Source organism: Phaseolus vulgaris, chromosome 9 (assembly GCF_051622355.1).
Source record: "Phaseolus vulgaris cultivar YP4 chromosome 9, ASM5162235v1, whole genome shotgun sequence".
NCBI classification, from domain to species: Eukaryota; Viridiplantae; Streptophyta; class Magnoliopsida; order Fabales; family Fabaceae; genus Phaseolus; species Phaseolus vulgaris.
The window spans coordinates 190631-202092 of record NC_143506.1 but is presented as its reverse complement, the minus strand read 5'-3'; the positions used below and the strand labels follow the sequence as shown (position 1 = coordinate 202092).

General features: G+C 35.0%; 1 protein-coding gene across 4 annotated transcripts; it reads right to left on the bottom strand.

Annotated features, from left to right (window-relative positions):
* Window positions 1-319: 319 nt before the first annotated feature.
* Window positions 320-10112, bottom strand: LOC150024853 (uncharacterized). 4 transcript variants are annotated; one of them, XM_090295061.1, is made up of 6 exons: window positions 9973-10112; window positions 9715-9775; window positions 9401-9619; window positions 4348-9234; window positions 1683-1879; window positions 320-774 (listed from the first exon to the last, which is right to left on the bottom strand). In XM_090295061.1, exons 3-6 carry the CDS (start codon window positions 9575-9577, stop codon window positions 660-662), a joined length of 5376 nt encoding a protein of 1791 aa, XP_090151187.1. In that variant the 5' UTR covers window positions 9578-9619; window positions 9715-9775; window positions 9973-10112; the 3' UTR covers window positions 320-659. The 4 variants fall into 4 exon arrangements, with proteins under 4 accessions (XP_090151187.1, XP_090151189.1, XP_090151188.1 ...); XM_090295063.1 differs by having other exon boundaries at window positions 9867-10012; XM_090295062.1 differs by having other exon boundaries at window positions 9401-9775.
* Between the last annotated feature and the right edge of the window lie 1350 nt (window positions 10113-11462).

The window sequence follows — 11462 nt, the reverse complement described above, 5'->3', positions numbered from 1 at the left end:
TCAAATAACAGAACTTGGATAGAAAAGTAAAACAGAATTGAAAAAGTGAAATAACTAATTGCCAGCAGTTTAAACAGTCAAGAGCAACAAATGACAAGATTTGGTAACTAGTGAGTTTTAAAATATATCAGAGGTTGATGGAAAAATTATGGTTAACTGAAAATGACAGTAGAAAGCTTAAGGGATAAAATAGATTAATAAAATGTAAAATAATATTACATATTCATCCAATGACAATATTATATATATATATATATATATATATTTTAATTTTACTGACATTTGCAATAAATGTCTTAAAAATCATTACAACAGTGAATTGAATTAGATAGTAGTGTAAAATTATCATAGATAAGGATTTAGTACGATTAAGAAACAGAATTTTGTACATTTAAAATGAAAAACAACTTGAACCAAAAGAGAAAGTGATGTACAGAAGTAATTATCTGTAAAATAAAAAAATCCTATGCAAAATGTTGTCCGGCATACTTAATGAAACAGTATAGAACATTCTTCCTCAAAACATTACAATTTCGAAACTTGAGACTTGTGGTTCCAAAAAGAGAAGGAAAACACTCTTCTAACTGATACCAAAAGAAAAGACAGAAAAAACAAAGCAACATTAGAAATTCCATTCCATGATCCCAAGTCTTTCCAATTCATGCTTGATAGATTCTACGGAGGAATTCCCAATAATAGTTCAACATGTGATCTGTAGGTCTCACTCTATCCCACTTCCCTGTAACAAATATAGCATATGCATCTGCTGCATACCTGATTGAAAAAGAATCAGAGTATCATCAACAACAGAGGCAAGAAAAGACATAAATATATATACACACAGAGCCAATAAAAGACACACATAAATATATATATACACACACACGGAAAGGGATCAAATCACAAATTTAAGTTACACACACCTACTATGGCACATTCATACAACCTCACCATGGATTGAATGTTCTTGTCACTAAGAAAATGACTACAAAAATTATATAATTCTAAATTACTTAATACTCAATTTATATTAATTAAGATAGTCATAATATATAATTCTTAAAGTGTATATTTTACTGATAAAGTCGAAATCATCCTCCGCAAGCGAGGCCGCTATATCTAGATGACATAAACATACAACACGCTCCCGACATACTTAATGACGCATGCTCCTCCCAATAATTAAACGCAGTTAGCAACAACATTACATTACTCCAAAACATACTTGAAACTACAGTTAAGGAGTACTTGGGCCTTCCTCAGAAATATAGCCCATAAAAATTGAGTATAAACAGGGAGGTACCCCAAGGTAAGGACTTCTGAACGTTTTTATTTTGAACATTCATCATTGTATAACACTAATTTGAGCATGGAGTGTTTTGAACGTTTTCATTTTGAACATCCATCATTGTATAACACTAACTTGAGCATGGAGTGTCATTGTAGGTACCCCGCTCCAAGGTCGAGAACCAAACGAATCCAAAACCGAGACAATAGAGGAGATCATCAGTTAGACTAGGAATTTCAGTTAACCAGTTGTTTTATAGGGTCAACCGGCCTTGTAAAGATATATATAATTTATGAACTACTTGATTACTGTCTTATTGCTAATTTTTTTCTAAAATTTGACACAATCAAGGTAATATGTATTATTAGTATATATAGCAGACAAAATGACTTACTTCCCAACCCCATGCAATTGAGTTACGTGAGTCCAGCTTTCGTCCAAGTATTCCTCAGAGAGACGCTTTAACATTTTTGCTCTTTTGTGTTGAAAACCTAATGTCTTTATTGTTTCTTCAATTTCCTCGCGTGAAACTTCTGTGCAAGATTTTGCATCTGGGCATAACTTGAAAAAGTCTGACACAATATTTTTTGTCTGCATTTTGCAAAAATAATCCATTAGTACATATAGATATAATTTCAACATTTAAACTACACCTAGTTGCCCATCTTAATTGAAAGGAAACTTCAAAATGCATTAGAGTTTTCAACAAAAGCAGAAGTTCAACTCTGCCAATAACCAACCACCGGTTCTAATGGTACAATTTTAATTGTAGAATAACAAATATGGAATGGTTTCATCAAGAGGGATTGACTAGGCTTCATGATTCCTTAATTTAACACATTCTCAAACAGTCACCTACCTACCTAATTGACACTATTCACCATATATACCATAAATGACAGCATGTTTGGTTTCGCATTAGATCAAGTCAAACTCAGATTTATGAACCACATTCAAGTTGAGGCTACTTTGGATAAGTTTCATTTTTCACTTCAGAAACGTGGATCTAAGGCTGCAAATGTCAAACCAAACACACTAAATTGATGGATTCAATATCCAATTTCAGCAACCAATGTTAAAACACGAATCGGAAGAATACATGACCAGCACTCTTGAAGTATTCACCAGAAGAAAAGTACCTAAAATCTGCAGAAAGTGATATGTGACAATCCTGTTACGTGTAGACATCCAAACAAAACACTGGAAGAAAGCTTAGGACTTCGAATGAGTTTGGAAAGGAGGAAACTCTGAAGATTAGAGTAGGTAAGAAATTAAAACAAAGATTTCCAAGAAAAAACCGGCAGAAGAAGCCATGGTCTAAACTGCATAGTTTAGCTGAAAGAGATATACTAAAGTAAACACGCAAGACTGTAATTCGCTAGCACCTCTATGATTGAAATGAAACCCAATTTGAAGAATAAACTGGGATATAATAGAATTGATTGAGTAAATAATTAAAAGTTGACACAGTAAAAATGTGACTTAAAAGAACTCGTAGATTAAATGGAACATTTCCCATTCAAATGTCTTCCCCATAATATTGAAAATTCTTCGTTGACAGCAATCAAGCAAAAGGCCCTCAAGATATGAAAAGGATGGCATCTATATTCCTCTATACTCTATACACAGATCCATAAACTATTTTTTCTCTTTTGAAACACGTCAAGAACTTGACACCTGAATGATGATTTCATTCATTTGTTCAATGATCACCTATTTATTCAAGGCAACATGGCATCACTCATAAGAAATGGTGAATAGAATACAAGCACGGTTAGCAAATCTACAAGGTAGGAAGAGTGAAGAACTTATTAACAACCTAGCATCACCTTTTCACTTACAAAACTAATCCTTGTAAATTTATAAAGAAAATAGTACACACTCTTTTAAACACAATCTCTACTATTAACTAAAATTTATTGCAATTACAATTTTGGTCTTGCTGCTTATTTTATGAATATTTCCTAATTTTGTAGTTTCCAATAAATTTTATCAAATAGTGGGGTGTATTAGGAGTGTTAGAGAGAGTTGTTAGCACTCCTCTTTCAAGAAAGATGACTATGTAGGCTTAATTGTTCTTACTTAGATACAAAGATATTGGAAATATTAAGGAAGAAAATAATGGCTGACTCACCAAAACTACAATCACAATATTATTCAGCTAAGAATTATGATCTACGTATTGCAATAACAAGAACCACGTGTCTGCATTAAGAGGCTCTGTAAAAAAGGCCTAAAGAATCACTTGGGGAAAGTTATGATATGCTACTTGTCGAGCATATAATTGCAGAAGGGTGTTGAGATTTTATTAGGCCAGATTACAAGGAGATTTAACAGATTGACTGGGGTCCCCAAATTCAACATTAACTATACACAATCATATTATAAATATGGAATGTTAGCTAACTTCAAAGAGGAAAAATAATGCAACAGAACTCCATACTATATTGTGCATCAATAGATTTTAAATATTCCTTTCATGTGATAGGTATATACAAGTCACCAAAACTTGTGCAAATCTAGCAAGTCGCTAATAAGATGACAGGGGAGAACTAAATATTAATTTCAATGAGATTAGCATTGCTGAGAACTTTGAACTAACATGACTATCACTATAAAATTAGTCATCAGGCTTTTATTAGAAGCAACAATTCTACCACTCACCGCAAGATAAACCCTAATTTTCTTAGACCAAGTGAGAATAAAATATAATTCCCTAAGACCAAAGAGATAAAACATTAACGTCTAATCTTTCATTTCAAAGATGGCAATAGTAACCCCACATAAAATCATTTTAGAAAGGAAATAACGAGAACTATAGCCCTTTTTTTACCGTGTCTTTTATTGCAGATAAACAGATGAACTCACTGATGCCATATAACAGCTACAAATACAAGAGCTGGAAACATTTATGTTCCTCCAAATAGATGGACATAAAAGCATATTATATGATGCCAGCTTTGGGCCAAGAGTAAAATAAAGGGCTAAAATGCAAAATAAACTATGCAAAAAATGTAAGATTACAGATGCTGTGAAATTATTATGCAAATAATTGATACCTGTCTACCAGAAGTCCGATTGAGAAGCATACAAATGACCAACACCCTCCAAGGGTCATGAGCATGATCCTCTTGAATGAGAACAGTCGCAGAGCGGGGAGGCTTCCATGTAATATCAGGAGTTTTTCTTTTGTAAGCCTCGTCCCACTTCTCAGAAGCAGAAAGATTTTTTTTAATTTCAATAGATTTTTCACTGCAACTAGATTTATTTTCCTCTGGTTTATCCTCCACGAAATTTTCAGTGGCATGTAAAGCAATAGATTCAAACTTGCTTCCCTCATCCAAAGGTTTCACGTCAATGTTCTTCCCACTATCATTATGAAAATAAGGGGAAACATATCTAATAGCATGGGCAACATTTTTCTGAACTAGAGGTTTTGATTTCACGCTCATCTTCCCACTATCATTATGAAAATAAGGGGAAACATATCTAATACCATGAGCAGCATTCTTCTGAACTAGAGGTTTTGTCTTCTTGGGTTTAACTTTACTAGTGGTATCTTTTCCATTCCCCTGCAGTTTATTGGAAATTGTTTTCTTCTTGATATTAATCAATCCATTTTCAATTACATTTCCATCCCCTAGCAGCTTATGTTCAAGGAGCATACCGCCAGTACAACATGATTCAGCACCAACCTTCTTCACATTGTTGCTTTGAAAGAAAGGAGAAACCTTTTGAATTTGAGCAAGCTCAGTTGTCCCTTCCGTATTAGATGTTCTCTTGCTTTCATATTTAAACATTTCAATTGGAATTTTATTTCCCAAAGTACAAGCACCCATTAAAGGTACAGAATCAATGTCACTTTCAAGCCCTTGGACTTTTACATTAACTTCCTTCTCCTTGTAATTCTGAAAATACGGAGAAACCTTCCGTACCTTGGCATGCCCCTCGGCTCTTTTCGTGCTGTTGGATTTTCTCTTCAATGATTCAATTTTAATGGTTTCAATTTCATTTCCAATTATTTGAGGTTCAACCTCAGAGAAATCTCCAGAACTAAACGCAACAGAATCAGCATGAACATGCTGTTTAACATTCTTCCCTCCATTATTTTCCATCAGTTTATCCTCCATGAAATTTCCAAAGATAGGTAAACCCATGGATTCAGACTTTATTTCCTTTTTCAGTGGTTGAACACTAAACTTCTTCCCACTGTCATTCTGAAAATAAGGGGAAACATATCTAACACCAACTTGGACTACATTTTCTGGAGCCATGGATTTCATATTCTTGGAATTAACATAACAAGCATTAGTGTCATTTCCATTCACTTGCAGATTATTTGCAATTACATCTCCATCCTCTGGCAGCTTATCTTCATGGAAATCACCACCAGTACTTGATAAGGCACTGAATCCAATCACACTGTCATAACAACATGATCCATAATCAACCTTCTTCCCATTGTTACTTTGAAGAAAAGGAGAAACCTTTAGATTTTGAGCATGCTTCACTATCTTGTTCTTTGCACATGTTCTATTACCTTGGAATTTAAAATTTTCAATTGCAATTTTATCACCAGAGTTGGCAATAGAATCAAAATCATTTTCATGATCAAGCGCTTCAACATTGACTGTTTTCTTGTCATTCTGAGAAAAAGGAGAAACCTTCCGAACCCTGCCCTGCTCCTCAGCAGTTTTTTTATTACTGGATTTTCTCTTTTTCTTGGATTCAACTTTAAGGGTTTCAATTTCATTTTCATTTTCATGCCATTCCACAAAGTCTCCAGAAGCAACTGGAAACACAAGAGGGTCAATACAACTATCAAGTACGCGTTCTTTAATTTTCTCCACCCCATGTTTTCCCTCCAGTTGATTCTCAATGGAATGTCCATAGATGGGTAAAGCAATGGAATCAGAACTGCTTTTCATATTCAACGAATTGCCTGTAATCTTCTCCACACTGTCACTATGGAATAAAGGGGAAACGTATTCAAAACAAAGGGCTGTATTTTTCTGAATCACAGACTCTGTCTTCATGAATTTAACATTTCTAGTTTCAGCATCATTTCCATTCTCTTGCAACTTATTTCTGAAATCTTTGATCTTCTTGAATTTAGTTGTTCCATTTTCCATTTCATTTCTATCAGCCCGCATCTTATCTCCAAAGAAGCTTCTACCAATACCCGGTGAAGCAAGGGATTCAATCTCACACCAACATGAATCAGCATCAACCTTCTTCTCAATGTCACTTTGAATGAAAGGTGAATTTTTTTGAATTGGATCATGCTCAACAATTTCAAGCTTCTCGTAACTTCCCATGCATTTGGATTTATTTTTTCCAATTGCAAATTTATCTTCATTCACTTCCTCCTTGTCTTGAACCATGCATCCACAAGTACCCATTGAAGCGACAATGTTATTATCACCATTATTAGGTGCTTCTAATTCAACAGTCTTCTTCACATTGTCATTCTGAAAGTAAGGAGAAACCTTTCTAGCATTGTCACTCTCAAAAAAAGTTTTCTGGCTATTAGATTTTTTCTTCTCGGATTTAATACCAATGGATTTGAATTCATTTCCATTTTCTTTCAGCTGATCCTCAAAGAAGTCTCTAGAAGCAGCAGATAAATAAACAGAATCAACATAACCTTCATGTCCCAGCTGATCAATCTGTACAGCACAACCATCTTCCTCCAGTTTATCCCCCAACAACTCTACAGAAGTAGGTAATGCAATAGGATTAGACTTGCTTTCCTTATCCAACGATTTGGCATTAATCTTCTCTGCACTATCATCATGAAAATATGGTGAAACATATTGAACACCAACTGGAACTGTATGTTTGTGAACTTCAGGTCCCATTTTCTCGGGGTTGAATTTACTGGTTGCAGCGCCATCACTATTCTCCCCCAGCTCCTCCTCAACTGAATTAACCTTTTCATCTACCAGCAACTTATCTTCAACAAATCCAATGTCACAGCCATAACAGCACAACTCAGGATCAATCTTCTCCCTGATGTCACCCTGACACTCACGCTTCTTGAGTATGTATTTACTGGTTTCATCATCACCACCTTTCTTCTTCTTCTTCTTTTTCTTGGATTTAATCTTTCCGTCTTTCAGCAGGTTATCTTCAATAAATCCAATGTCACAGCAATAAGACCACGATTCAGGATCAATCTTCTCCTTAATGCCACCTTGAGACTCACGCTTCATGAGTACAGATTTACTGGTTTCAGCATCATCACCACTCTCCCTCAGCTTATCCTTGACAACTTTTTTCTTCTTATTCTTTTCCTTGGATTTAATCTTTCCATCTACCAGCAAATTATCTTCAACAAATCCAATGTCAAAGCAATAAAAACACGAATCAGGATCAATCTTCTCCATGTTGTCACCTTGAGCCTCATGTTTAATTAACATGAAGTTACTGGTTTCGGTATCATCACCATTCTTCTGCAGCTTATTGTCAACCAATTTCTTCTTCCTCTTTTCCTTGGATTTAATCTTTCCATCTACCAACAGCTTATCTTCAACAAATCCAACGGCAAAGTCATCCTCCTGCAACTTATGGTCGACCACTTTCTTCTTCTTCTTGTCCTTGGATTCAATATTTCCGTCTACCACCAGCTTATCTTCAACAAATCCAATGTCACAGCCATCACAGCATAATTCCGTATCAATCTTCTCCCTGTTGTCATACTGAGGCTCACGCTTCTTGAGTATGAATTCACTGGTTTCAGCATCATCCCCATTCTCCCTCAGCTCCTCCTCGCCTGCTCTATTCTTCTTTACCTTGGAGTTTACCTCTCTGTCTACCAGCAACTTATCTTCAAGAAATCCAATGTCACAGCCATAACAGCACAATTCAGGATCAATCTTCTCCTTATTGACACCTTGAGGCTCACGCTTCTTGAGTATGAATTTACTGGTTTCAGCATCATCACCATTCTCCTTCACCTTATCCTTCACAGCTTTTCTTTTCTTATTCTTTTCCTTGGATTTAATCTTTCCATCTACCAGCAAATTATCTTCAACAAATCCAATGTCAAAGCCATAAAAACAAGAATCAGGATCAATCTTCTTCCTGTTGTCACCTTCAGGCTCGTGCTTTCTAAGTAGGAAGTTACTAGTTTCGGTATTACCACCATTCTTCTGCAGCTTATTGTCAACCAATTTCTTCTTCCTCTTTTCCTTGGATTTAATTTTTCCATCTACCAACAACTTATCTTCAACAAATCCAATGGCAAAGTCATCCTCTTGCAGCTTATGGTCAACCACTTTCTTCTTCTTCTTGTCCTTGGATTTAATCTTTCCATCTACCAGCAGTGTATCTTCAACAAATCCAATGTCACGGACAGAACAGAACAATTCTGGATCAATCTTCTCCCTGTTGTCATACTGTGGTTCACGTCTCTTGAGTATGAATTTACTGGTTTCAGTGTCATCACCGTTCTCCCGCTGCTCATCTTCAACTGTTTTCTTCTTCTTTTGCTTGGATTTAATCTTTCCATCTGACAGCAGCTTATCTCCAACAAAACGAATGTCACAACTACAAGAACACAAATCAGGACCAATCTTCTGCTCGTTGTCACCTTGATGAGGCTCACGCTTCTTGGACATTCTCTTCATTTCCGATTCGATCTTTTCAGTTGCAATTTCATGTCCATTCTCTTCACTGCCATAACTACAGGATTCAGCATCAACCTTCCGCTCAGAGGCACCAAGAGGCTCATGGTTCTTTGACCTTCTCTTATGTTTTGATTTGATCCTTCCACTCACAGTTTCGTCACCCTTCCCTTCATTGCCATAACAACAGAATCCAGTATCAACCTTCTTCTGGTCATCTCCTTGAGGCTCGTGCACATGCTTCTTCAGCCTTTTTATATCCCTTTTGGATGTGATCTTTTCAACTGCAATCTCATCTCCATTCTCTTCCCAATTGACCTGCATAAATTTTTCACGTGCCTTCATAAAAGTAAGGAAAAAGAGGGGGAAAAACACATTTTTTAAGAAGTCTCCCCCATTCCATAGCCGTTTTCAGATAAACAAAAGTTGTTCCTTTTTATTTAGCATTACAAAAGAAGGTATCGTATTAATTAAGGTCACTTACTCCCTTCTTCCCATAGTCGTTCTTATTAAAGTTTGGAACTTTTTGATGCATTTTAGATGTCTTCTTCCTCTCGTTACTGCTTTTGTAACTTCCAATTCCCCTTTCTTCTTTAATCTTCCCACTTACTTCAATCACATGTCCTTCTTTCTGGGCAGGCAGCGCTAAAACGCACTCCATTCTCCTAAAATTCTCCTGCTATAACTAAAGACAAACCAAAGTCTGGGAAAAAATGTAAGAGTGTTAAGCACAATTTGCATCAAAGAATGCTTAACTAGGTCTAGGGAAATATGTGATGATCAGTTTCTTTAACTCACTCCACTGGTAAGCCTCTTCAGACTGTGAGGTAGGATTGGAGAGAGCCAAAATGAGAGGTTTCTGCAAGTCAGGCATGACAGAGTAGTTAATATGTAAAATTTAACTTGACATAAGAAATTACTATAAGCTAAAATCATTTAATATTGAATACCCAGAACCCAAAATCACGCATTCAATCAATATATCAGATAGAAAGCATGTAATGTTAAATAGCCAGAACCCAAAATTTAGTTTTGAAAAAGGAAAAAGGAAGTAACCCTGGAAAAGGGTTTCTGGTGTTGTTGGATTCAAGGTTGTGTATTTCTCCATTCTGCAACTACTCATATTCTCAAGAGCAACCAAAACGACCGCGCCACTGTTTCCCTCTTTCTACTCATAAAAAATATTTTAATGTATTTTTTGTCAATCACATTCATAATTCCTTTTTAATTGTTTTTCATACATTACTGTTAAAACGTAATATGAATTATATTTTAATAATAATATACCAGGGCTAAATTTTATGTATTTTTATTTTTTATTTTATTTTATATATGTGTAAATAAAATATATTTTATATTATATTATTTTAATTTATTATAAATTTATTTATATTTGTATTTTTTACATATCAACATATGTACAAAAAACAATTATACAACAGACCTTTCAAATTACTCATCAGTTTTAATTTTATATCTATATCTTAATATCTTAACTATCATAATATATTTATTAAATTATAATCATATACTATAAAAATGTGATTACGCGAACTGTATAATAATATATTTAGAAAACATAAATACATATGAATTTTTAAAAAATTAAAATATTACAGGAAAAATTTATATTAATATTTAAAATATATATATATAACTAAATTTATGATAAATTAAAGATTATGTCCTAAGGTCATATATAATTTTTTTTATAAAACAAAGGAAATCTCAAACTAATGGATGCATCTTGCTGAATCGAGTCTTTCGGTATTAGGAGAGAATATTAAAGTATGTATCTTTAATTGAACCGGATATTTTAGGTGTTAGTATGAATATTGGTTAAGATATGTGTTTTTGGTCAAACCGAAGGCTATAGGTGTCGGAAAGAAATACCGATTAAGGTATGCGTTCTTAGCCGAACCGAGTTTATAAGTATTAGGGGAATATTGATTAAGGTATGCATCCTTGGCCGAACCGAATCTTTAGGTATCGGGAGGGAATACCGGTTAAGATATGTGTCCTTGGCCAAACTGAGTCTTTATGTATCAGGAGAAAATACCATTTAAGGTATGCGTCCTTGGCCGAACCGAGTCTTTAGGTATCGGGAGGGAATATCGATTAAAGTATGTGTCCTTGGCCGAACTGAATCTTTAGGTATCGGGAGGGAATACCGGTTAAGGTATGCATCCTTAGCCAAACTGAGTGTTGCGAAAGAGTGTAAATTTAAAATGTACGTTTAGATACACATATTTGAAAAGAAATGTCTCATTAAAACCTTCCTGACCGAAAACCTTCCTTAAGGAAAAAACGGTTAGGCGAGGAAAGAATGTATAATTTTATTGATTTCAAATGTAATAGAATTTGAGGTGTGTGACATTTCACGTCATCAATACAATTTTTCCTAATAACCACTTTAGGTGGTATGCCCCTCCCAGCTACAACATCTCGAATCCCAGTTGGACGAGAACTTGCCATCTATCTTCCTAGCCTCACTTCGCATTCTCCACACAAGATCTCCCTTCTGAAAGCTTCTCGACTGAACCTTC